The sequence below is a fragment of the Leptonychotes weddellii genome, chromosome 10 (genome assembly GCF_054177405.1).
Source record: "Leptonychotes weddellii isolate Sample4059 chromosome 10, ASM5417740v2, whole genome shotgun sequence".
NCBI classification, from domain to species: Eukaryota; Metazoa; Chordata; class Mammalia; order Carnivora; family Phocidae; genus Leptonychotes; species Leptonychotes weddellii.
Window position 1 is genome coordinate 69355208 of NC_138378.1, and position 26921 is coordinate 69382128.

Sequence of the window (26921 nt, forward strand, 5' to 3'; positions counted from 1 at the left end):
GCAACCCATAATTGGGAAGAGAAAACCCAGATCACTGAATTAGCTAACTAGATTTATTTTCAGATAAATAATCAAATAAGTGCTTCTGTTACATCCTATAATAGAAACTTATTTTTTTTCTACAGATGAGAGCATTTTTTTAGCTGTCAGTTTCCCTTATATATTCCTTTCTTAAGTTTCTTAGGATTTTTCAGTGTTTGTAGTTCCATAATAACACTAATTTTAATTTAAAAGGTAATTCCTTTAAAAAATAATTTTTTCAAAATACATTTGGAGAATCTTTTATACAGTTATTGTAAAATAGTGCTATTGCCTTTTTTGACTTTGGTTTGTCTGACCATAAAGTCCATTCTCTTAACCATTGTCATATATGGCCTTCCTCCTACTGTTCCTAGATCAAAAATCTGACAGATTACAAAGGTGTGTTATGTGTTAAGTATACTTGGATATCTAAGTTTCACTAGCCATTTGTATAGGCTATTCATTTTTTATTTGGCAGTAGTGATTATTTCATTTTGTCTTTAAGTTTTTATAATTTGGGTAGGAATATGAAAACATGCATATCTATTTTAAGATATTCCTAGAAAGCTGTTATAATACTTCTTTAACTTGAGCAGGGTCGCCTGGGTGGCTCAGTCGGTTAAGTGTCTGCCTTCGGCTCAGGTCATGATACCTGGGTCCTGGGATCGAGCCCTGCGTTGGGCTCCCTGCTCAGCAGAGAGCCTGCTTCTCTTTCTTCCTCTGCTGCCCACCCCCCCTTGCTTGTGTGCTTGCTCTTTCTCTCCCTGTCAGATAAATAAAATAAAATTTTTAATAAAAAAATACTTTAACTTGATATTTTCCTATTATTTCTTAAACTGCCTTTTGATTTTAGTAACTTATATCATCTGGATTTATTGGGTATCACCACAGGGATTTTTTAAATCTACTTAAAAATCTTTAAAGTTTTTTCTTTGATCTTGTTACCCAAAGTGGCATTCAACTGTCTGTTTTTTTAAGTGTAGAATGATTTTGCCAACAGTAAATCTAAACCTCACTACAAATAATGTTGGCTAGCTTCAGGGATATTTTGTGATCAATTAAAACGAGTTGGTAAATTTTTTTTTGAGTGGCCAGATAGTTTGTGCTTGACAACTGTATAGTTTCTGTCATAAGTACTCAACTTTGTTGTTGTAGCTCAAAAGCAGCAACAGACAATATGTAAATAAATGGACATTGATGTTTCTAGAAAGTTTACCTATCACAATATAATCAACAGATCTTAGAAGTCAGAGAGTCCTTAAGCACTTACCTGGTGAATTACACAGGTGAAGTAGTCTATCCCCATTTTCTAGAGAAGGTATCTGAGATAGATATGATTTCCTTTAGACAGAGGTACTATGTGGTAAAATGAAAACTAAAATGGAAATCACTAAATTGATTTTTTTTCCCAAAAACCATTGATACCAATGTCTAGGAGTCAAAAAAACATGTTCATAATAAAATAAGGTAGTCGACAGCATTGATACTGAAATTGCTCTTTAACCCACAAAATCCTTTGACTGCAAATATATTCTTAAGAAAAGTTGTAAAGAAAAAAGTAAACAATAATACAACCTAGGCTGGCAATAAAACATACAGCCCAAATCCTACAGGAAATGTTTTTGTGAGACCTGGATCCTTGGTTAGTACTTCTGTCAGCCTCTAAGTAAATATTATTTATGAAGTACTCCACTATATCAAATTTCCAGTTTTTAGAACATCTATAGGCAACAAAGTCAAAGTTACTTTCATATGTAGACATTGAATGAACTTGTGAGAGAATTAATGATTCTAAGATACTGAGAGGTTGCTTCCAAGAAGAATGACCAACTTTTTTGAACTCTGTGTGTGTGCATATGTGTATATTGATATACCCCAAAGTAACTAAATTACTGTCTTCAGTTTATGTCATTTTAAATCAGTTGTTCTCAATGATAGCTGCACATAAGAATCGCTTGTGGGGCTTTAAAATTTTTCATGCTTAGGATGGTGTTGAGACCAATTAAATAAGAATCTGTGGGGATGGGACCTGGGTATCAGTATTCGTTAAAGTTAGTGATTCCAATATTCATCCAGAGTTGAGAACCACTGTATTAAAGGTAGCCAAACAATGTGAAGTGTAAATAGAGCTTGGTATCAAATTTTCACAGTGAGAATTCAATATACGTTGGCATAGTACTTCTAGTTACCATAATGTATGGAGTGCTTGGGGACTCTCTTCAGGAACTAGATGTGGTAGTGGTGGGTTTTTTGTCTTCCCTTCTCTATTTAAATTGCTTTCTCCTGCTAGTTTGTGTTACTTCTTACTTTAGTCCAAAAACTACATTTGGTGATCGTGACCAAGTACAGGCACTGGCTTTTTTCTATTAACACAATATAATAAACTTTTGGAAGATGAGGAAGCCGAAGTAATAGAGAAGTAACTAAAGCAGTATACATTTATGGAAATCTACAGAGCTAGAGAAAATGAGTATGAACTAGTGAACTAATTACTTTTCTTAGAATGTTTTTCTCCAACAGAAATAAAAAATTTTGCAAGAATAAAACATGAATTCAGTGGTGAAAGAACATAGAACACTTTGAGGTGAACATTTCATGTACAAAGAAAAGAACAAGTGCTTTACTTGTACAGTTGAGATCCTATCATATTTGGGCATAAATCACTGAGGGTCCCCAAGCCTTGAGGACTATTGGAATCTGGTATGTGTCTTTAGAAAAGTTTTGTTATTTAATATACTTATTAACTCCATGTTGTGGTTCTCTTCTGGAATGTAATTATCATAGAATGTCTTCTTTTTTAAATAGTAACTTTTGGGGGATAATTTATATGTTTAGTGAAGTCTCATTTATGGTTATTTCTTTTTTAAAGATTGAATTTTGGTATTTTATAAAGATGTGGTTTTTCCTTTGTGACTTTTTTTTTTAGAATTTATTTATTTTTGTTAGTAATCTCAACACCCAACATGGGGCTCGAACTCACAACCCTGAGATCAAGATTTACATGCTCTTCTGACTGAGCCAGCTAAGCACCCCTTTTTTGTGACTTCTTGTTTTTCAAGACCAGTAAAACATTTTGTGAGGAAACATTTAGCCACAACCTCAGTGCTGAACCGTTTAGTGATAAATTGTTCCTCTTATCTTCCACCAAATTGTTCTTTCGTATACATTTTGAAGTGCCCTGCCTGTAGAGATCAGAAATACAAAGCTCTGTTTCTTTTTGCCTTTCTAAAAATGGCTAATGTTGCTGCCTTTTCTAGACTAGGATTTAGTGTACCAAGCACTCCTCTAGGTTTGGGTCTGTTTTCAGCAGACGTAGGGAAGACAGCCTCCCCTCCCCTGCCCTTCAGTCTGCTTCATAACAAGTCCTTTGCTTCTTCTGTCACTCTCCCTGGGGATGGCCCACTGTTCTTTCTGTACAGTCTGGGCAGACTGACTGGTGATAGCAAGAGTAGTGTCAGTGAAGCAGCCCACACAGCTGGGGAGATAATTTTCAGTGGGAGAGTCTAGGCGATTCTCTGGCTTCTCCACACATTTATCCCAGCACAGCTCCAAGATGTGATACACCTGTGCAGTGAACTGCATGCACCTTTTGTTGTTTGGCTGCCACCAGGTGCTGCAACTCTGCTTCATGTGCCCACCCAGGTCTGCCATTATCCTTCTCGAGCTTGGGTGATTAATAACCAGTTTATTATTATTATTAACAGCTGAGCTCTGTTATACCACTGTAGCTTCACCAGCTTGAGTAGTGCCACCACAACTCCCTGGTTTGTGTCATAGGAAAAGAAGCAAAGATTAAAACACATACACATTCTCTGACACTCTTTCTCACTTATATAAACACGTATGTACATACATAGGTTTTATGTGTGTGTGTATAAATATATGGAGAAATAAAAGGATAGGGGCACCTGGGTGGCTCAGTCAGGCATCCAACTCTTGATTTTGGTTTAGGTCATGATCTCGGGGTCATGGGATCAAACCCCACTTGGGGCTCCGTGCTTGGTGTGGAGTCTGCTTGAGATTCTCTCCCGCTTTCCCTGCTCACACTCAAAACATACATACGTACATACATACATAAAATCTTTTTAAAAAATGAAATATAAGGATAGAATATAGAGAATAAATAAAATGCCATTGTTTTTATCAATGCTCAGTCACCATTTTAAGATCATATTGCCTTACTCCAAATACCTACCAAGGGGAGCTTAGATATCTCATTTGGTTAGATAAGCTGTAGTGGTTGGCCTATTTCTGGTAATTCTTATATTTAAGCTTGTTTTCACTTTTAACGATATAATAAAGGATAACTTCCACAGAAATTAGTGAAGGTAATGTAATAAACCACCTTTTGTCACTAGGGATTGATGAAATTTAACAACTTGGGGATTATTAAATCAGTTTAGAATGGATTTTTAAAAATAAATTTTTCATTTTATATTTTATATCAGGTTTAGAACATGGAGTTTATTTAAACTTTAGTTCTGAATGGGCCAACCCTTTTTTGTAGCTCTAAGGTGTGTTTCATAATAGTTTGTGTTCTAAAGTTGAGGTCCTAAATTTACAGTTCCAAGATATCATTTATAGAAGACAATGCCTAAAGTCTGTAACCACACAGAAAAGAAGAAGAATAAGAAGTTTTGTCTCCCTTGAAAGCCACTGTGATTTTTACTTTGTTCATGTTTGCTAAAAAACAAACATGGAGATCTAAAGCTTAAAATTTAAATTCTAACTCTGAATTAGCTATTTGCAAAAAAATACCTTGTACAGAGGAAATGTTTACCAAAATAGAAAAAAAAGTTGCAAAAAAAGCTTTTACTATTATAAATTAAAATGGATAGTTACATAACAGAATAGTTATAGTTAATGGGGGAAAATGTAAGTTTAAAGTGGTCATCTAATATGAAAGATTAAAATCAGAATTATTCAGTAGTTGATAATTTACCAATTGAAAAGTGGACATTTTGAGTATGTTTTATATATTATACTTCTTATTGTGTAATAATGGTATTTCATATTTTTGATGTGTTAAATATTAGTTTGCTCTACTATTAATGTAGTCCTTGGTTTTCTTAGCCAAGTCGTTGTTTAAAAATTTATACAGTGTTTTGCATTTGCATTTATTTTGGTCTTAAGTAGCAGCCTTTTGAGATTGCAGTTACTTGACCCATGAGCATTTGACCTACTTGAGTTCTCTTTTCTTTGAAACACTTGTCCTTCCAGGATACCACATTTGCCTGATTTTCCTTTTAGCTATCTAGTCTGCTCTTTTCTTTCCCCCTTTTAGATCTCTTTTGCTGGCTCCTTCTCATTTCCCCAACATCTAAAAGTTGGAGTGTCCCTGGCCTCAGGTCCTTGGTCCTCTTTTCTTCTTATGTACAACACACTTCCTAGGTTATCCTATCCATTTTCATGGATTTAAATATCATCTATATGCTAACAGCTCCTGAATTATATCTTCAAACTAGATTTTCCCCCTAAATTCCAGATATATATTTATGACATACTTGAGAATTCTACTTAAATGTGAAAAGGGTATCAAAAAATTAAATATGCCCCAAATTAAGTTCCTCATAAGCCTCCTAAACCTGTTCCTCCTTCATTTTTTTCATCTCAGTTAGTGACACATCCATTCTTCCAATTTATATCCTTTCATTTTCTCACACCCACATCAAGTCCATCATCAAATCCTGCTAGGTTTAATTTTAAAATATGGCTTAAATTTTACTACTTCTCACTAACACCCTCCCTCCCCACTATTCTGTTCAGATCACCAACACTGCTCTCCTAGATCGTTAACAACATCCTCCCAACTGGTCTCTTTGCATCTGCCCTTTAACTTATTCTCAACACACAGTAGTATATCCACAGAGCAAATCATGTATTCATGACTCTTATCTCATTAGTGACTTCCTATCTCAATTAGATTAATAGCTCTTTCCCTTACTCACTCTTCTCTAACTAGACCCAATGGCTTCCTTGCTGATTTGTGGAACATGTCAAGCATGTGGAGCATGTCTGTGCTTTTGCTGTTCCTTCTCTCTGGATTGATCTTCCCTCAGATATCTGCAATAATAGCTTTTCCACTTTTCTGACATCTTTTTTTTTTTTTCCTAATTCACCTTCTCATTAATGCTTTCACTGACCATCTTTCTAAAAGTTCAGTCCTCCACTTCCTGCTTTATTGTTTAAAACTTCATTGAGCCATAATATCCATACAATAATCTGTATCCATTTGAAGTGTCCAATTTGATTAATTTTGGCTGGTGTATACACTTGTAAAATTACCACTATAGTCAAGAGGCAGAATGTGTCCATCAGCCCCCAGAAGTTTCCTTGTGCCCCTTTATAGTTCATCCCTCTCTCTACCCCAACTCCTAGGAAACCAGTGATGTACCTTCTGTTATCATAGATTAGTTTTTTTTTTTCTGTATTTTTTCTTCCTGCCACTTATTCTAACTAGCATACTGTATATTTTGTTTTACTTATTAATCTTGCCTGTGCTCCACATTAGCATATAAGGGGGCAAGGATTTTTAGTGTTTTGTTCACTGATGTATCCTCAAGGTCTAGGATGCTGTCTGGCACCTGATGTTCAGTAAATATTAGTTGAATGAATAAATGAATCACTGAATCCATTATTTACGAAGCATCTACCGTGTGTCAGACTCTCAGTAGGTGTTGGGGATATATCAGTGAACAACATAGACAAATCCTTTATCTTATGGAGCTGACAGAAAAAGAAAAATAGTAGTAATTAGTGTAAGAAAGTATATCAGAAACTGAAGAACCTTACCAAAGCACAGAAGAGGGAATAACCCTCTTTACCCAGGAAGTTAGGGAAGGCAGTTGTGAGCAGGTAACATTTGCATTTGATTTCTCTGACAACTTCAGCTCTCCTATTCAGAGCTGAGAGTCATGAACTAAGAAAAGTTGGTACAGGCAGTACAGATTCCTTAGAGTTTATGAACATACCACTTGCATTTAACAGCTAGGTACGACCTGTGGTAGGGTTTAGTACAGGTTCCTGATGATTGTCATTTCTTTTTTTATCACGTCCTACATGTTGGTTTTCCAGTTTCTCAACCCACAGGCAGTAAGAAGTAGCAAGAAGTAAATTGACAGAAAAATTATTGCAAGCAGAAGTAAGACTCTTAGTGCACTGGTCTTAGCATCACTGAATATCAGACTCACCCAGGAAGCTTTAAAAAATTATGGATGCCCAGATCTCACCTCAAAGTAAGGGGCTACTGCTTTAGCTTGAGTGAGGAAAGGCTTTCTGAGGAGGCAGGCTGATCTAGAAGCGCAAAACGCAGAGGAAACAGGAAAGGCAAGAAGTTGGCTTTGGTAAGAAATTTGGATTTTTATTCTAAGTATAATAGGAAATAATTAGAAGGTTTCAAACAAAGGAATGATGCAATGTGATATGTTCTTATAGGATCACTTTGACTCATGTGTGAAGGATGGATTATAGCACAGTTCAGAGTGAAGCCATGACACCAAGATCCCCACCCTCCCCCCCGCCCATATCACTGAGGTTGGAATTGGTTTTTTGCACATTAAAAGCAATTCTCTTTTTTGCTTCCAAATCTCTGTGTGAAATATGTAGGTAAAATGGGATCTCAAGGTGAAAACAAAGCAAAAACCAAAACACTCCATCCCTCATTCTGTTACCAAGGCTAAGTATCCAGAATGAACAGAGTCAAAATTAATACTTCATTTCCAAATGGGATTATGTAGACCTCTGATAATCTCCATTCCACATTTCCACCTCTGTTCCACAATTTTGACAGTTCTCTTCCTTTTTAAAATTCATTGTAACATGTTTCAAAATTTGTTTGTCAAGCCTAGGGATAACATAAAAATCAGTATTGTGCCCCCTCCCCCCAAAAAAATTGAAGCCAGGAGAACATATGGAGTTATTGTAGTGGTCCAGGTGAGATGATGTTGGCAGAGCAGAGGGAGATAATTTTAGCAGTCAAGGTAGAAAGAAGTGAGCAGAGAGAAGAAATGTTTTGAATGTAGATGAGTTGCTTTGAGATGAGTTGGAAAGCATGTGGAAAAGGAAAGAAAGTGAGGAATTAGCGATTACTCTGAGTTTTTTGCATGTATGTTAGTATAAATTGATGATCCTTGTCTTTAAATAGTCTTATTGCTAAGATGACCATCCAATACAGAACTTGAGTTTTTTGATAGCTATAATTAGCCCTTCCACTTAGGAAAAAAAATGAATTAAAAGTAATGATTTAATATTTGGCAGTTAAAAAAATGCTGTTTGTGCTGAAGTAATTTTATTTTTAAACTCTAATTTATAAAGAGATGCATTTGAGATTACTGAGCTTAAATTTTTCCTAATAGGCTTTGAAAGAAATCATTGTTTCTTATGGTATGCCCATTTCTGTATGTATATTATACTTCAGTAAAATGATTTAAAGAGGGAGAGAGAGATTTGAGTGTTTGTCTTTGTAAGCTCATTGACCCTGTGAGAATGGGGCTTTGGCACTGCTGAAATCCTCAGCTTTTGACTAGTAGCCTGCCAACAGAAAGCCTCTGGTGTTGGACTTCTTTCAGATTGTTGCTGTTCAGACTCTCTGGTTCTATTCTTGTGGACAGATGGGGTGCTTGAAAGGAAGCCAGGAAACCAAGCCTTAATAGGACTTGGAAATAATTTTTAGATGTAAGTTCTTTATGCCGAACTCAGGGTGACAGTCTATCCTCCTCAGCAATGTTGAAACTGCTTGTGTTTGGCTAGTATTTGTATATTGGCTGGTTGGCTGTGGGCTTCATTCCATGTATGCCACATCTACTGCCAAGATGAATGTAGAAGACCTCTGGCCCAAGCTCATTCATTCTTAGCTGTTGTTTTTTTATCGTGTAAAATATACATAACATAGAATTTATCATTTAACCATTTTTAAGTGTAGAGTTCATTGGTTTTAAGCACATTCACAGTGTTGTGTGAGCATCACTACTCTCTATTTCCAGAACTTTTTCATCATCCCTAACAGGAATGCTACATCCATTGAACAATAATTCCCCATTCCTACCTCTCTCTGGCCCTTAGTAACTTCTATTTACTTTCTGTATCTATGAATTTCCCTACTCTAGATACCTTGTATAAGTGGAATCATACAGTATTTGCCCTTTTGTGTCTGGCTTATTTTGCTTAGAATAATATCTTAAGATTTGTCCGTGTCATAGCATGTGTCAGAATTTCATTCCTTTTTAAGGCTGAGTTATATTTCATTGTATGTACTGGCAGATTTTATTTATCCTTTAATATATTGATAGACATTTGAGTTGTTTCCACCTTTTGGCTATTGTGAATAATGTTACTATGGACATGGATGTACAAATATCTGTTTGAATCCCTGCTTGTAATTCTTTTGGGTGTATACCTAGGAGCGGAAATGTTGGATCATATGGTAATTCCGTGTTTACATTTTTGAGGAACTACCAAATTGTTTTCCACAGTGGCCGCACCATTTTACATTCTTTCTAGTAATGCATGAGTATTCAAAATTTTGCACATCTTTGTCAACACTTCCTCCCTCCTTTCCTCCCTTCCTCCCTTCCTCCCTTTCTCCCTCTCTCCCTCCCTCCCTCCCCCTCCCTCCCCTTCTTCCCCTCTCCCGCCCCTTGCTCCCCTCCACTCCCCTTTCTTCCCTCCCTTCCTTACTTCCTCTTTCCTTCTTCCACTTTCCTTCTTTATTTTAATGAATGCCATCTATGCCTCGGTGGCTCAGTCAGTTACGCATCTGACTCTTGATTACGGCTCTGGTCATGATCTCAGGGTCTTGAGGCTAGGCTCTGTGCTGGGCATGGAGCCTACTTAAGATTCTCTCTCTCCCTCTCCCTCTGCACCCCCCACCTGCTTGCATGCTCTCTCTCTCTCAAAAATATAAATAAGTAATTAGATAAATAAATAGCCATCCAAATGGGTGCAAAGTGGTATTGTGGTTTTGACTCTCTAATGATTAGTGATGTTGAGCATCTTTCCATATGCTTATGGGCCATTTGTAAATCTTCTTTGGAGAATTATCTATTCAAGACCTATGCCCATTTTTTAACCTGTTTTTTGTTGTTGCTTTTGGTGTCATTATTGAGTTGTAGGAGTTCCTTATATATAAATTCTGGGTATCAATCCCTTCAGATACATGACTTGCAAATATTCTCTCACATTCAGTTGGTGAATCACTTTTTAGATGCACAGAAATTTTTAATTTTAATGTAGTCCAATTTATCTATTTTTTCTTTTGTTTCCTGTGCCTTTGGTGTCATATCTAAGAAATCATTGCCAAATCCAGTGTCACTGAACTTTTTCCCCTGTGTTTTCTTCTAAGAGTTTTATAGTTTTAGCTCTTATATTTAGGTCTTTGATCCATTTTGGTTAATTTTTATATATGGTTTAAGGCCATTCTTAGCACTTTTGTATGGGTTTTTAAAAAAATGATTTCCCCTTTGGGGAAGTAGAAAGTAGGACTTTTGAACTTGGAAGCTAAGTTTCAGGTTTCTCATTTTTTTGAACTTTCCTGATAGCTCTATGTGTAATTAATTAAAGAGAGCTTAGTAGTATCACCCAAGATGCAGGTAGCAGTAAATGATGAGTGGTAGTCACTAGGAACCAGCTCAGATTAACTGCTGAATAAGTTCAACTTCCTGTTTATTACCGGGGTTATTAATATAAGTAGATTAGAGGAAGTAAAAAACAAAGGAAGTATATCTGAATTTTAATAAGTCATTTAATAGTATTATGGGTAGAGAAGCATGAACTGAATTATGATGATAAAGCTAGTGAGTACATGGCTAAATGAGTGGTCACATTCAAACAATATTGATCACAAAATGAATTTGATCTGTCATCCTGTGATACCTCCCCCTCATACACTCTCTTAGTTTAAAGGAAACAGCCTAGTCATCTAAGGATATAATTTAAGGCTCCCATGCCCAATCACCTATTTATATTGTACAGTCCAACCAAGCAGGACTATATTTTCCATACATGCATAACCTTTCCTGTTGCTGCTTGGAATGTTCTTTATCCACTCCCCATTTTCTTTTTTCTTTTTTTTTTTCTTCCCCATTTTCACTTAGTAAGATCTCTCTTCTTCACATACTGAATACCTGAATACCTGAATACTGAATACCTCTCTTTTGAATTTCTCTCCAGTTATATCATCTGGCTCTGATAATCTGAATTCTCAGGATATTTTGAACTTTTCTTTAGCATTTGATACAACTTAGATTTAAAAGAAAACAAAGCACCTATATTAGTGTCTAACTTAATTAAGCAAAAAAGGAGGGTAGTGGGTTATGTACTTAAGAAGCCCAAACATGGTTCCTGGCTTTAGATATCTCTTGGCTTTGTTCATGTCATTCTGTAAACAAGCTTACTCCCCGTGGAGGTAAGATGATGGTTATCAGGTCCAGATTCATCTTTTCAGCTTAGAAATACCAGGGGAAAGAGATGTTTCTCTCTTACCAATATATGTGTATTGATTAAAGACTGATTCTTATTTTTCCTGTGTAGGTCACATAGCTACTCATGGAGAAGTCACTATTTACAGGAATTAGGGTATTTTAAGCTTGTAGTATTTGTCCAGCTCTTTGACCAAGGGCAAGGTAGGGTGTAGGTTGACAGCTGATACTACATGGAATAGGTGAGGAGTAGTTTCCCAAAGGAATTAGGCATACTGTACAGGCAAAATCAATATGTGGTCCACTACAGTGTCTTGGTAGTTTATACCTTCAATAAATTTTTGAATGAATTAATGAGGGAGAGAATCCATATATTAGTTATCTACTGCTGTATAACAAATTACCCCTAAAATTAGGGTCATAAAACAACAAGCATTTATTATTTCACAAAGGAGTTGGGATAAAAATTTGGGAGGAGCTTAGTTAAGTGATTCTAGCTCAGGGTTCCTATTGAGTTGCACTGGATATTGGCCAGAGCTATAGCTTACCCCAGGGATTGGGGCTAGAGGATCTGCCTCCAGGTTCACCCATGTGGCTGTTGGAAGAGGCCTCCGATCCCTTCTGGTTGTTGGCCGTAGAGTGACATAGCAACTGGTTTCTTCCATAGTGAGTGATCCAAGAAAGAAAAAGCAAGCAGGAGGCCACAGTGCCTTGTATGACTTAGTCACTGACTTGTACACTATAACTTCTGCTTTAAAAAAAAAAAGTACGTATATGTCATAGTTTATTTTTGCTGGGAAATAATGAGGAATAGAGCAGTATAACAAGTATGGAATTAATGAAGTTAGCTCTTTTTGGTTTGTTGTGTTTTAATATTCATCCATTTAGCAAATATCTACTAATATTTAATATAAGAACAGTAATTGCTGTTATTTATTATATTCTCATCATGGCTTCAAGCACTGTTCTGTGCATTGATTTATTCAGTCCTCTTACCAACCTCTGAAATAGGTATGATTTTGGGGGCAGGGGGTGAGAAGGTTATGGATTAACTTTATTTTTTAATAATTTTAGATTTACACAGAAGTTGCAGAGATAGTACAACGAGTTCCCTTATTCTCTTCATCCAGTTTTCCTTGTTAACATTTGTATTACCATGGTACATTTGTAAAAATAACAAACTAATACTGGTACATTGTTACTAATTAAACTACAGATTTTATTTGTATTTCACCAGTTTTTCCATTAATGTTCTCTTTCTGTTCCAGGATCCAATTCAGGGTACCACTAAGTTGCTGACTAAACTACTTAAATTGCATTTAGTTGTTGTATCTCCCTAGTTTCCTCTGGTCTGTGTCAGTCTCTCATCTTTCCTTATTTTTTATGACCATACAGTCTTGAAGCATACCAGCTAGATATCCTGTAGAATGTCCCCCAATCTGGGCTTGTCTATTGTTTTTCTCATGGTGAGACTGGACTTACGGGTTTTGGGAAAAATTACAATAGAGGTGAAGGGCCTTTCTCGTCACACCATATTAGAGGGTGCATACAATCCACATGACCTGACTGTTGATGTTAACTGTCATCACATATTAAGGTTAGTGTTTACCAAGTTTCTCCATTGTAAAGTTAACCATTTCTCCCTTTACCTACTCTGTTCTTTGGAAGTTACTTTTTTATTATTGTTTGGCACTGAGTCACTAAGTCCAGCCCACACTCAAGGGGAAGGAACTAGGCTCCACCTTTTGAAGCAAGTGTCAAAGAATTTGTGAACATATTTTAAATCACTATAGTACATTCCTGGTCAAAATTATTGATGTTCCTCTCACATGTAAAATATACTTGCCCCCTCCCAATATCCTGCAACTCTCTCCTTTTATAATATCAGCTTATGGTCCAGGATATCATTATCTAAATCAAGTCTAGGTGTAGGCCTCATTAGGTGTAGTTCCTTAATTTCAGCTCCTTGAGTACATTACCTCTCTATTTGAAGATCTGTGAAACCAAAGAGCCAAATTATCTGTTCCCTACACACCCAGAATACAGTGGTCAGGCCAGACAAAGATAACCACTGTAGGCTGTCTTGTTAAAAAAGAGGGAAAATGTTGTCACAGAGGTGCCATTACTTCATGCCACTTCTGAAATTCAACTAGACATAGGTTGGTAGTTCTTTGATTAGAATTCAAAGTCTGGGAATTTCTCCATGGCTCTTAGCTTTGTCTCCTGGGCTTTTGGTTCTACACTTTGAGTTATCTTTCCTTTTCTGTGAAAGGTAGCCTGTATATGCAGTTGTATAGTTTCCTCTCCCCATTTCCTGCCTACAGATGTTTGGAAGTCTAAAGGACTCTTCATTTTGTACAGTTTATGTTTCTTTTGGTCCACATGGGCAGTGTTTCTGCCCATATAATTCTCTTAAAAAACTTTATGGATCTTCTGTAAATTCTTATTTGAACTCACTCCATTAGTTAGAAGCCACACTTAGAAATCTCTGTGAGATAAGCCATTTTCTATCTTGGGTCTCTGCTAAGGGACAATGGCTTTTAGCTTGTTGGAAGCTCTAGTGTTTGATTAAAAGAATCTGTGAGTTGTACTTTAAAATCTTTAAGAGGCCTTTTGTCTAACTCAATAGTACTTAGAAGCACCATCTCAGAGCTTTCTGAAGTTATGACAAAGAATTTTATAGCTACATTCTCAACCTCATCTTTTAGACCATGTTTTCTTGGCAATGCCTTGGATTTGAATTTTGCTTGGAAGCCATTTCTTATTTTAATATTGTTTGCATCTAGAGAGACTGAGAGTCTTCAGAACCAACAAGTTCTGGCTACTTTTTTGCTGAATTGTTCTTGAGATTTTTATTAGGAATTTGGAAATCTGTGGTCTGGGTTTCAGTGGTGTAGGCTTGGTAAAAGGAGAGGTCTGGGAATTATGAGCATTTGTTTAGTGGTCATTGAATTCAATGGAATTGAATCAATCTGAGATTCAGCAAATATTTATTTATGCAAATATTTATTATGAAATTTATGTGGTAGGAAATTAGAAACAACTGAATGCCCATTAATAGAGGAGTGAATGGGCCAGTGAGGGAAAATAAAGGAATAACCATATAAATGGTTATACCCACTCTACAAATAAATACTCTAGGCATTAAAAAAATTGTTTTTACAAATTATTTAATGAACAGTTATTTATAAATTTTTGTTATTCATTTGAGAGAGAGAGACAGAGAGAGCACAAGCAGGGGGAGAGGCAGAGGGAGAAGCAGACTCCCCACTGAGCAGAGAGCCCGACATGGGGCTCGATCCCAGGGCCCTGGGATCATGACCTGAGCCGAAGGCAGACACTTAACCATCTGAGCCACTCAGGTGCCCCTATTTGTAATTTTTTATTGGAAAATATTCATGAAATAATGTTCAGTATGGGGAAAAAAGCAAGATACATAGCTGTATACATAGTATAATCAAAATTTAAAAATTTTTTGTTCTGGTAAAATGCACCTAACAAAATTGACCATTAATGACGTTTTAGTACATTCACAGTGTTCAGCAACCATCACAATACAAATTTTATAAATACATATGTACTTGCACAGGGAAAAAAAATGCCAAAATAATACACAAAAAATGTTCTAGAAGATTATTTTTCGGTGAGGGGATATGTGTATTTTTTATTCTATATCCTTTTTAGTATTTTCTGTATTTTTTGTGGTGAAAATGCTTTGCTTTCTTATTCCTAAAAAGTAATTCTAAGCTTAAATAATTAGTTCTCTTATTTTTAATTTTTTTTATTTAAAGAATTTATTTGAGAGAGAGAGGAAGAACACAAGGAGAGAGAACACGAGCGGGGAGAGGGGCAGAGGGAGAGGGAGAGGGAGAAGCAGACTCCCCAGTGAGCAGGGAGCCGAATGCAGGGCTCAATCCCAGGACCCCGGGATCACGACCTGAGCTGAAGGCAGATGCTTAAGAGACTGAGCCACCCAGGTGGCCCTTATTTCTCTTATTTTTAATCACTTTAATAAAATGTTTATTTTCATTTTGTTTACTTAAAATGTTATATAAAAGGCTAGAGGGCTTTTTGGCTTGTGTCCAAGAAAATGCTTTACTGTATTAGGTTAATAATAAGCAGAAAGGTTAATTGAGAAGTTTAGTGAGGTTTGACATTAGACTCTGATATAACATTTCGGATTTTTTTCTTGGATGTTGGACAACATTCTAAGAAGTTAAGATTACTGTTTCATTGACGTTTTCAAATTTATTAATATTTGTGATATATATACTTATATATAAAATATTAATAAATATTTAAATATTTTTTGGTCATAAAATGCTCTCCCTATATGTTTTATACTATAATTAGCAGTATTTAGGTGATGAGCTTGTGGAAGAAATCTTTGCACTGTATTTGGATTTAAATCTTCTGGAGACAGTATTTTATTTTACTTACAATCTGCACAAAGAAAAGCTAGACTTACAATCTTTTTCAACTAAAGGGAATGCCTACAAATTTTTAAATTATAAGCCTAGTGAATTTCCTTATAGTGTATGTGATTGTACTCTATACATAAGTAAATTATACATAGATCCTTTGCTGTTGATGGTTACATTACAGAGAGCTTAAATAGGAATTTTGTATTGAATCTTTTGGGAAGAACTTTGAAGTTATTCTATGTATATGTCAGAGTATCTTCTTCAGGGCCTCTCAGCTCTATATCAGCACAGTATTTTGAAAATTTAGAATATTTACTATAATATTCTTTTCTACCCAAACTTACACTACTATCACTCTGACCTGTTATTTCTTTTCCTGTCAACTAAGTTTTTTTCCCCCAGTTTCATTGAGATATTGACTTAATTTAAGGTGTAAACATGATGATTGATACCTGTATATATTGTAAAATGATTATCAGGGTCCTGGGATCAAGTTCCGCATCAGGCTCCTTGCTCAGCGGGGAGCCTGCCTCTCCCCCTGCCTGCCACTCCCCCTGCTTTTTAAAAAAAGATTATTTATTTATTTATCTGAGAGAGAGGGGGAGAGCGAGCAGGGGGGAGGGGCAGAGGGAGAGAGAGTCCCAAGCAGACTCTGTGCTAAGCACGGAGCCCAACATGAGGCTTGATCTCATGACCCTGAGATCACAGCCTAAGCTGAAACCAAGTCAGTTGCTTAACTGACTGAGCCACCCAGGCCCCCAGTTGATATGATTTTTCAGTCTCCTTTACTCTGTAGATCCCCCTTCCTGTTTTTCTCCCTTGTAATTTATTTGTTGAAGAAATTGGGTCATTTGTCCTGTAAAGTTTCCCAAGTTCCAGATTTTGCTGATTGCATCCCCATGAAGTTCTTTTTTTTTTTCCCCCCATGAAGTTCTTAATTGCATGTTTCTCCGACCCCTGTATTTCCTGTTAGATCTAGAGAAGGGTTTCTCAATCTCCACTCTTGCTATTTATTGATTGATTGCTGAATAATTTTTTGTTGTGGGGAACTGTCCCTGTGCATTGTAGGATAATGTTTAGCAGCATTGCTTATCTCTAGCCACTAGGTACCAATAGCACCTTCCCCACTTCCCTGGTTGTGACAACCAAAAATATCTATTGATATTGCCAAATGTCCCCCAGGGGCAAAAATTGCCCCCATGGAGAACCACTAATCTAAGAGGCTTGATCAGATTTAGTTTGTGTCTTGGGAAGAATTAATCTGTGGTGGTGGTGTTTCCTCTCTTTTCTGAGCACCATTTTTTATCTTTTTTTGTCATATACATAGTCTTTTAACAGAGCATATACTGAAAATATTCCCTGATGCTTTAGAAGCCTTAATTCTAACATTTGGCATTTATTTGAGCATATTATTTAGTAATATCCAAAATATATTATTTTACCATTTATTTTGAGCTTTAGAAAGAACCAATGTATTTTACAAGCCTCCAGGATTTCAGTGTAGGTTTACAGTTTATATATGCAGGTGATTCTCTTTTTTTTAGTATTATCTTAAAGGACCGGTTATTCAAAAAGTGTTGATACCTAGTATCATTAATTAGAATTCCAAATGATTAATAAAGGGGAGTATACAGGCTAAGTTTATCTTTGAGATGTTGTAAAATGTTTTCTCAGTGTTTCATCTCCTGGCCATGTTGGTCATTGCCTCACTACTCTTTTAGCTTTCTTAGCAATTGATCTTGGTTTCTTGACCTCTTAACTGACTATCCCTTTCATCTTTTATAGCACTGAGAACTTGCTTGTCCCAGTAAAAAAAATAAAAAAAGGCATCACATTCATTTCACTATCTGCCTCTGTTTGCCTTTATCTTTCCTCTAAGGAACTGTACTCAGTCTGGCCCCACACCTGCCAGCCTCAGCTCTGGTTGGGCTGCCTTTGCTTTTAGATTTATTTTTTTACTTCCCTCTGTAAATCCTTACAGTAGTTAGACACAACCAACCCTGATTCTAGAGAACCAGTCCTCATAAGATAAAATATGATTAAGTCCTAAATGAATGCCGCTGTGTTAATGAGTACTTTTTCTTTTTTAATCAAGTTTACCTGGAGACCCAAATGCATTCAGTAGATACTGTTTCATATTTCATCCTTTAAGTACCGAATTCTATTATTAAAGATCATAGATACTTTTTAATCCCAGTTATTGGCTTGACTGAAACATTTTAAGAAGCATAATAGTCATTGGTAGGATAAAAACAAAAAAATACTACTTGTCCCTAAATGTGCTTCACCAGTGAAAGTTGTTGGTAATTAAAAATTTATTAGTTCATCTGGTTTTTCATTTTTACATTAAACTGAAGAGCCAGGGTATCATCTTTCATTTGGTTTACTTTTTCTCTGGAGCCTATTGCCATTTATGTTAAACTAAATTTTATTTGGTTACTTATTTTAGTGATGCCACATTTGCACTGAATTTTGTTTTTGAAGACTTTTATGATTTTTTGTGGGTTTTTAAATAAAAATGGTTTTGCGTTCTGAGAAACAGAATTTAATCTCTAATGAATTATGAAGAAAAGGATGGTGGGACTCCATCCTTCCTTAGTGATCATTTGTCTGACAGAAATAGAAACTGTGTTGCTTTAGCTTCCTTTAAATTTGCTTTTAAGAACATCTGCTCTCACATTGATAACAGTTGATTATTGCTGCTGTGGAATGATCTTTTTTACTACATGGTTCATTTTCTTCTTACAGTCTCCAGTGCCCATACAGGCACTTTGGTTTGTATGACACCATCTATCACTTAGTTACATGTCCCTTTATAATTTGTAAGTTCTTTCACAATATGGTTTCTTATTTCTCTAGTTAAATTAAAAATTTTTTTAATTAAAAAAAATTTTTTTAAAGATTTTATTGATTTATTTGAGACACACACACACACACAGAGCACACAAGCAAGGGGGAGTGGCAGAAGCAGGCAGGGAGCAGGGAGCCCGATGCCGGGCTCAATCCCAGGACCCTGGGATCACGACTTGAGCTGAAGGCAGATGCTTAACCAACTGAGCCACCCAGGTGTTCCCAAATTTAAAATTTTTTGAGTACAGGAATTGTCTGATACATATCTTACACTGAATAGATAGAAAATACTCAGAATATGCTTTTGATTGATTGGCAAATTTAAAACTGCCCATAATACTCAGATTTTGTGAAATTGGTTTTAGGAAGAATTACCTCAAATTTGACTGTTCTAAAAACCATTGACTCATATTAGTAAAAGTGCTATATATGCTTTTCAAAGCCCAAAGTACATTCTTTGAAATTGGAAATTGTTTACTTTAGTGGAACCTAATAGGCTCATATAGACTTCCCCTTCTTGCTCTTCTTATATTGGTTTAGCCTCTTTAAAACAGGGTAGAAATAAAAGTATATTACCTTAAATCTTCTTTTTAGATTCTTGGGTCATTTATGACTTCTCTGTATTTAGTTTTTGTTCTGTTTTGTTTTGTTTTACTAACTTTAAAAAAAGCATAAATATAGAAGGACCTGATTTACTTCCCTATTTCTTTGGAAACAAGAATATCTGGTATACTACTGGGTATTTACCCCAAAAATACAAATGTAGTAATCCAAAGGGGCACCTGCACCCCATTGTTTATAGCAGCAATGTCCACAATAGCCAAACTATGGAAAGAGCCCAGATATCCATTGACAGATGAATGGATAAAGAAGGTGTGGTATATATATATACAATGGAATATTATGCAGCCATCAAAAATTTGAAATCTTGCCATTTGCAATGATGTGGATAGAACTAGAGGGTATTATGTTAAGTGAAATAAGTCAATCAGAGAAAGACAAGTATCATATGATCTCACTGATACGAGGAATTTGAGGAAAAAGACAGAGGATCACAGGGGAAGGGAGGGAAAAATGAAACAAGATGAAACCAGAGAGGAAGACAAACCATCAAAGACTCTTTTTTTTAAGATTTTATTTATTTATCTGACAGAGAGAGACACAGTGAGAGAGGGAACACAAGCAGGGGGAGTGGGAGAGGGAGAAGCAGGCTCTCCGCAGAGCAGGGAGCCCGACGTGGGGCTCGATCCCAGGACCCTGGGATCATGACCTGAGCCAAAGGCAAACGCTTAACGACTGAGCCACCCAGGCACCCCCCATAAGAGACTCTTAATCTCAGGAAATAAACTGAGGGTTGCTGGAATGGAGGGGGTGGGAGGGATGGGGTGGCTGGGTGATTGACACTGGGGAGGATGTGTTGTGGTGAGGGCTGTGAATTGTGTAAGACTGATGAATCACAGACCTGTACCCCTGAAACAAATAATACATTATATGTTAATAATAATAAAAAATTTTATAAAAAAGAATATCCGGTATAAGGACTAGTTTACCAGAGGTGATGAGGAAACCATAGTTCTTAAATGATTTCTGCAGAGAGGATATGCTTTAGTTACACTTCTACTCACTTTTCTCCTCGATTAATAAACAAAGGCAGGTGTTGCATATTTTTGGGGGAGTGAAAATGTTAAATCAGGAGATGGAAGAACAGAAAAATCTCTTCTTTAAAAGTTACTTTTTTTTTCTTTAAAGATTTTATTTGAGAGAGAATGAAAGTGAGAGAGATCACAGAGGGAGAGGGAGAAGCAGACTTGCTGCTGAGTGGAGAGCCCGATGTAGCGCTGGATCCCGGGACCCTGGGATCATGACCTGAGCCAAAGGCAGTCACTTAACCGACTGAGCCACCCAGGTGCCCATAAAAGTTACTCCTTAAAAAGAAGTGCCTTGCATAGTAAGGACTCAAGCATTTGACTGGTTAAATTGCCCTGCTCTCAAGTTGCTACATTTAGTTGTTAAATTTGAATCTTAGGTGGTCAGCTAGTGTATATAGTAGACATCACGTTATAGGAGGGACACCCATAAAAGGGTGTGACCACCAACCTATAAGTTTTGATAAAAACTGAAGTTATAGAGGGGTGCCTGGGTGGCTCATTTGGTTAGGTGTCCAACTTGATTTCGGCTCAGGTCATGATTTTGGCTCAGGTCATGGGAATGGGGCTGCATCAGGCTCCACGCTCAGCAGGGAGTCTGCTTGAGATTCTCTCTCTCCCTCAGCCCCTTCCTCCCTCCCTCTCTCTCTCAAATAAATAAATAAATCTTAAAAAAAAAAAAACCCTGAAGTTAGAAAATGTACCAAAAGAGATAATGAATTTAGAAATTCAGCCTGTTGGGGTGGAAATGTCAGGTAGGAGATGGATTTAAGTTTGGCCCTTTTGGTTTCCCTAATAGTCACACTCAAATTATGTCAAAGTATAGAGGATTTATTATAAGGGCACATGTGGACTGGAACTGAGCCTAGTTAGCCCCAGGATTGCTCCAGGATTCAAATCTCTTTTTGACCCTCTATTTTTTATTCTCTCTGTTTCTGTCACTTTCTTTTCTTCTCTTTGCTTTATGAACACTTTCTCTCTGCACACTCACTCCGTTCTCCTCTCCCTTTGAACTGGCTGCTTTTGCTTGCTCCATCATAGCTGCTGTATATATAATTCTCTTGTCTTTTCCAGCCCTTTTCCCCTTCACACCTTTTAGTTTAACCTTCCACTAGTAATTAATAAACTCTCCTTCAGTATTTCCCACATGTTTCCAGATGTTCAGGGCTCATCTCATCATTTTATAATTGGGCCATATCTAACCTTGACCAGGAAGTTGTTAGAGTATAAAATACACAGCAGTTGCAGTATAATGGTTAGTCCCCAAAGATATGTTTCATGGATCACTGGTAAAGTTTTCTCAATGTACATAACCTTGGAAGTGTCTTTGCTCTTTGATTTATAAGGAGAAATCATTAAAAAAATAAAATAAAAAGTCTTATCCTATGATTTTGAACACTAGACTGTTAGAGCTCCAGTTCAGCCATATACTAAATAAGAAGTCATACTCTAGGCAGTTAGCACATGAAACCCAGTTCACATGCTTTATCATCATACTTTTTGTGCTCAAAACAGCCAAAAACTGTTCTGTGTAAGACATTTCACATGTTTAATTCTTTCAGTTCTTCGAACAAGCAGGAACTTAGAACAAGATTTCAGCATTTGGTTTTGATAACAGTTTGTGTCAGGGGCGCCTGGCTGGCTGAGTCAGTGGAGCATGTGACTCTTGACCTCGTCAAGGTGGTGAATTCAAGTCCCATGCTGGGTGTGGAGCCTACTTTAAAAATTTGTGTGTGTGTGTTAAACTGCTTGCAGGTCCAAGTCACTACAGCACAGACCTCTGCAGCACAGGGCCTTGGACAGAGTGGAGTAGGAATTCACTGCCATGCTTGAATGAATTGTATCATTTTGTATACTGATATGTATTCTTTCAACAAGATAACACCTCTCATTTAATGCTTTCTCTGAAAGTTTTCATTATATATCTCCCCACTCTTATTTTAATACATAATTTGTTGTGTTAGAATTGAAAGCTCAACTGAAAAACTGCTCAGGCAACTGAAATAAGTTTTTATTGACATTGACCTCTGATCGGTGAAGATTTTCAGTTCTATGTCTGTAATGTTGAAAGAGAGCAAGAGCTTGTTATACACAAGCTATCTTGGCTATTATTAGTATAGGATGGTTTCTCAGCATAAAGGTATAGGGATTTTTCTTCTTTAGTTAATGGTAAGTTAATATGGAATCTGTTCAAGTTTAGTTAACAAAGATAAATTAAACCTTCCATTTGCAATGACTGGTTGGTAAAATGGGTATCTTTCACAATGTACAGGTTACATGATATTTAGGATTTTAAATCATGCTTTGATGTATATTATCAGATTGTTATAATAATATTATGAGGTAAGTGGTATGGCTGTTAGAATCCCTTATTAACAAATGAAAAGGCTGAGAGACAGAAAATAGTACTTGCTTCAGCTCTCATGGGTGATTTGTAGCACAGGCAAGAAGTTACCTTCCAGTTTGCTATTCTTTTTGGAAGACCACAGTCTTTTTTTTTTTTTTTCCTTCTAGGTCTTATTTTAAGAAGAAACAACAAAAACCCAGCATAAAATGGCTCACACAAATATTTTGCTAGCAGCATTGCTACACACTTTCTTCCCAGGCTGCCCACAGCCCAGCTCAGGCCCCTCTGCCCCAACCACCCGGGTCTGCCGGTGGGAGCAGCCTTCTGGGCCGCAGGCCTCTGCCGCAGACCCCATTAGCCAGCTGTCCACGCCCGTCCCCATGTGAGGGAGCCTCACAGTTTCCAGGGGTGAGCTGTGTGAAAGGTGGCGGAACAGGAGTGGAAGACCACAGTCTTTTAAAGTATAGGGTGTTACAACTTCAGGAATATTAAATATTACAACTGTAGTGAATATTTTTGGGTAAACAGCTAGTTTATTGGACATACGTATTTGGTAGTAAGAAGGGAGTGGAGCAGATAATGGCTTCTCTGGAGCTGACGCAAGGGCCATAGGGGTTTTTCTGACTTTGTATGATTTAAACTTTGACATCACCAGCTCTTCCCTGATGCTTTTTGTATATGTTGTTCTCATTGTTCGGTGGTTTTGTGTATATACTACTAATCATCTCCATCCTGGTTCTCTTCTGAATTTAAGGTTTATTTTCAAAGGTCTGCTTTCTATTTGCCACTTGGGATTAATAAACTTGACCTGCTGGTTGATTACTGCTTGAACCCTGGATAGCTTGTGCTGATATTTTAAAAAATAATACTTCTTTGTTTGATGAGCCTTATTTGTGCCTCTGGCAGTAATCCTTTTGCAGAAGTTCACAAGAAACTGGTATTATAATGGTTTACTCAGGTGGGTGTGGACAAAAAGTTTATACTCAAAGCTCTACTTTGCCCCCAAGTACATTTATTTATGCCTGTTGTTGAGGAGGAAAAGTTTTCCTTTACTCTTGAAGGTTCTTTTGGGTGATCTAAGAATTAAATTGACATGAGATAGGTTAACAGGAGAAAAATCAAATTTAATTACTTCCATAAGGGGGCTTGAGGCCCACAGGCAGTAAAGCAAATGAGGCTTATATGGCACCCAGAGCTAAGGAGAAAGGGGTAAGGGTCTGGGACTTCAAGGGAAGGAGGTAATTCACAGAAAGATGAAAACAATAAAATGTTTAGTAAACAAGTGTTTGCTGGGCCATACAGAAACAGTGGGACACAGAGAGGAATTTTAACAAACTGCTAAATTCTTCCCTGTCTACCACACCTGGTCCATATTAGGCTGTAGTCAATCTGTGGTGATAGCGCCCTTCGTGGAGGAGGTCCTCTAGCTAAATAGTTTTAGGCAGTATAGGGGGAAGATCAAAGTTTGGTTCTTCCTAAGGCTTTTTTTTTTTTTTTTTTTAAGATTTTATTTATTTGACAGAGAGAGAGAGATATTGAGAGCAGGAACACAAGCAGGAGGAGTGGGTGAGGGAGAAGCAGGCTTCCCGCCGAGCAGGGAGCCTGATGCAGGGCTGGATGACCTGAGCTAAAGGCAGACGCTTAACTACTGAGCCACCCAGGTGCCCCAAGACTTTTCTTTCATAAAAATAATCAGCCTAAAATAATCCACATGCCAAAGAGACACATTTTTGGAGTGGTAAATTTTGCTCCCCTACACTGTAAGTGTTGTTGCCTCTGCTTCAGATGTCAGTTCATCAGCAATGTATGCTGTTCACCATTTATATTTCAGGAACTGCTCAAAAACCTTGAAATAATCCTTTACTTTTGTCAGCTCTTCCTCCATTTTCGTGTTCCTACAGCCTTCGGCTGAGCTGCATCTTCTTGGCATGCCCCATGCTTTGCCCCATTTAACTAGAATAGCTTATAAAATGCCTTCAATATAAGATTTTATTTAAATTTTATTTGAAGAAAGGTATCTAAATTTAACTTTGGAAATAAGTAGCTTAGTGTTTTCATGTCACAATTGTGAATGAGGTGACAGTTATGTTAAAGCAATGAAATATTTCTCTCTTCCTATTGTATCACACAGTGCATGGGAATAATTCAGTAATTAGTAAACCCTCTCTGCCCATTATTTTTGGATGGTACAAACGGGATGTAACTTTTACTTTTACTTCCATCAATATGTATTTGTGACTTTAAAAATCTTAGATATGGTAGCTGTGACAGGTGTTATTTTATTAGTGATATTCATGTTTGGATTTGAATTTAACTTTATGGATTTCCCATAGGGAATGAGTCAGAAGAGATGACCTTTGATGGTGGTATTTTTTCAGTGTGTCCTTTGGAGTTATGATGATCCCCAGAAATGCCTCAAAGTCTATTGTGGATGAGGAAACATAGAGCTTAGGTGTACAGGGCTCTAGCCCAATATCCACTGCATTTGGAGCAGCTGCAGTTTTATCTGTTGAATTAGTGGGGTTCCACAAAAGATTTAGTTTGAAAGAGGATTCTGGGGCTAAAATTTGAAAGCATCAGATTTGTAGTAAGACCTAGAAGTTAGGAAACCTAGGGTCCATTTATGGCTATCCCATTAATTAGTTTCATAATGTAGGCAAATCATTTGACATATTTTTCTCAGTTTTTCATATATAAAATAAAAATAATTTTGTCTCCCTCATAGAACTGTTTTCAGATAGTGGTTTTAAAAATTGAATTAGGGGCTCCGGGGTGGCTCAGTCAGGTTAAATGGCTGCCTTCGGCTCAGGTCATGATCTCAGGGTCCTGGGATCAAGCCCCACATCGGGCTCTATGCTTAGCAGGAAACCTGCTTCTCTCTCTCCCTCTGCCTGCCGCTCCCCCTGCTTGTGCTCTCTCTCTCTCACTGTCAAATAAACAAATAAATAAAATCTTTTTTAAAAATTGAATTAAAAAATAATAAAAATACTGTTAATAATATCAGCAATTCCCAAGAACTGAGAAATCTGAAATGGTTTTGAATTTTGTTATAGAACTTATAATAATAACTGTGGGTTTTCTTTTTCCAATTTTCTGTGATTTAGGGCATTGTTTTTCTTTAAAAAAAATAAGATTTGTTGGCAGCCTTCCTTACAACTTGATTTCTAATGGAATGACTATTTAAAAATGTACTCATACACATAGATGTGTGTGTATGTGTATATTTTGAAAATTTTATATTGATTTTCTTTCAGTTTCTAAGAACATAATATAAAGCTTAGTTTGGAGAAAACTTTTACCTTTCCCTACATTTCCAAGAGAAATCAAGTCCAGGATGCTTGCATTCATTTCCAATCCTTGAAAGGCTAGAAAATTGCACCTGAAATTGGATTAGCACATTTCTACATCTGATCTTAAGTTACTCTGCATAGTTGGGTTGGATACCATTTCTTTTCTTTCCTCTTTCCTTAAAGCAGAGAATTTCAGCTTTTTCAGGAAACCATCCCTAGTCTGTATATTTATTTAAATCCCACACCTTGTGAAATCATGGGACAAGCATAAAGGTAGATCCTATTCAGAAAAGGCCTAATTGTGTCCTAGCCTTGAAGAGAACAAGCCTTTGTTCTTCTCTTCTAGTGGAGTGTTAGAATGGCCTCTCTTTAAGGAATTGATTAGCCAACTTGATTGGAAGTAAGAATAACACTGTAGGGTTACTTTTTAGCTGATTTTTAGCTTTTACACAGTATATACATGTTAAATTTTGAGCAAGTAAGCTGCTCCTTGTATTGCATCACCTGAGTTGAACAGCCCAAGTTACAATTTTGAGCATAGCTGGCCAGTTTCTGGTAGGTAATTATGGACATATAGGAAAGCACAGTCCTATCTGACAGAGGAATATATCTATCTGCCTATGGACTATTAAATGTGAGATATGCCAGAAGAGGAGTAGTTCCTATCTTCTGAAGTTATTAACAAAATCAAATATCTGAAATGAAATATTATTTTTCTGTATTTAAAGCCCTTTCCACTGAACCAAAAATATCCTAGAACCAGGAATTCCATAGGAGTTAAGAAACTTTTAACTGGTCACTTATTTTCTGGCACAGTAACATGTAGTTTTATTGACCAAAGGTCCTCCTGGGAGAAATTTAGCAATTCCATAATAATTTCCTTCCTTCCTTTTTTTTTTTTTTTTAAGATTTTATTTATTTGGGGCACC

At 36.7% G+C, this 26921-nt stretch overlaps 1 protein-coding gene across 6 annotated transcripts in view; it reads left to right on the plus strand.

Moving 5' to 3' along the window:
* Positions 1-26921, plus strand: part of COMMD1 (copper metabolism domain containing 1) — a 248135-nt gene that overhangs the window by 86498 nt on the left and 134716 nt on the right. Inside the window, exon 3 of one of the 6 annotated variants that reach the window (XM_081832051.1) lies at positions 22870-22896. The exons of 4 other annotated variants lie outside the window; for them this stretch is intronic. In XM_081832051.1, coding sequence (XP_081688177.1) covers positions 22870-22881 — 12 coding nt within the window. In that variant the 3' untranslated portion in view covers positions 22882-22896. Of the gene's footprint in view, positions 1-2541; positions 8070-22869; positions 22897-26921 lie in introns of those variants that run through there. One more of the 6 variants, XM_081832053.1, reaches the window with a different exon arrangement.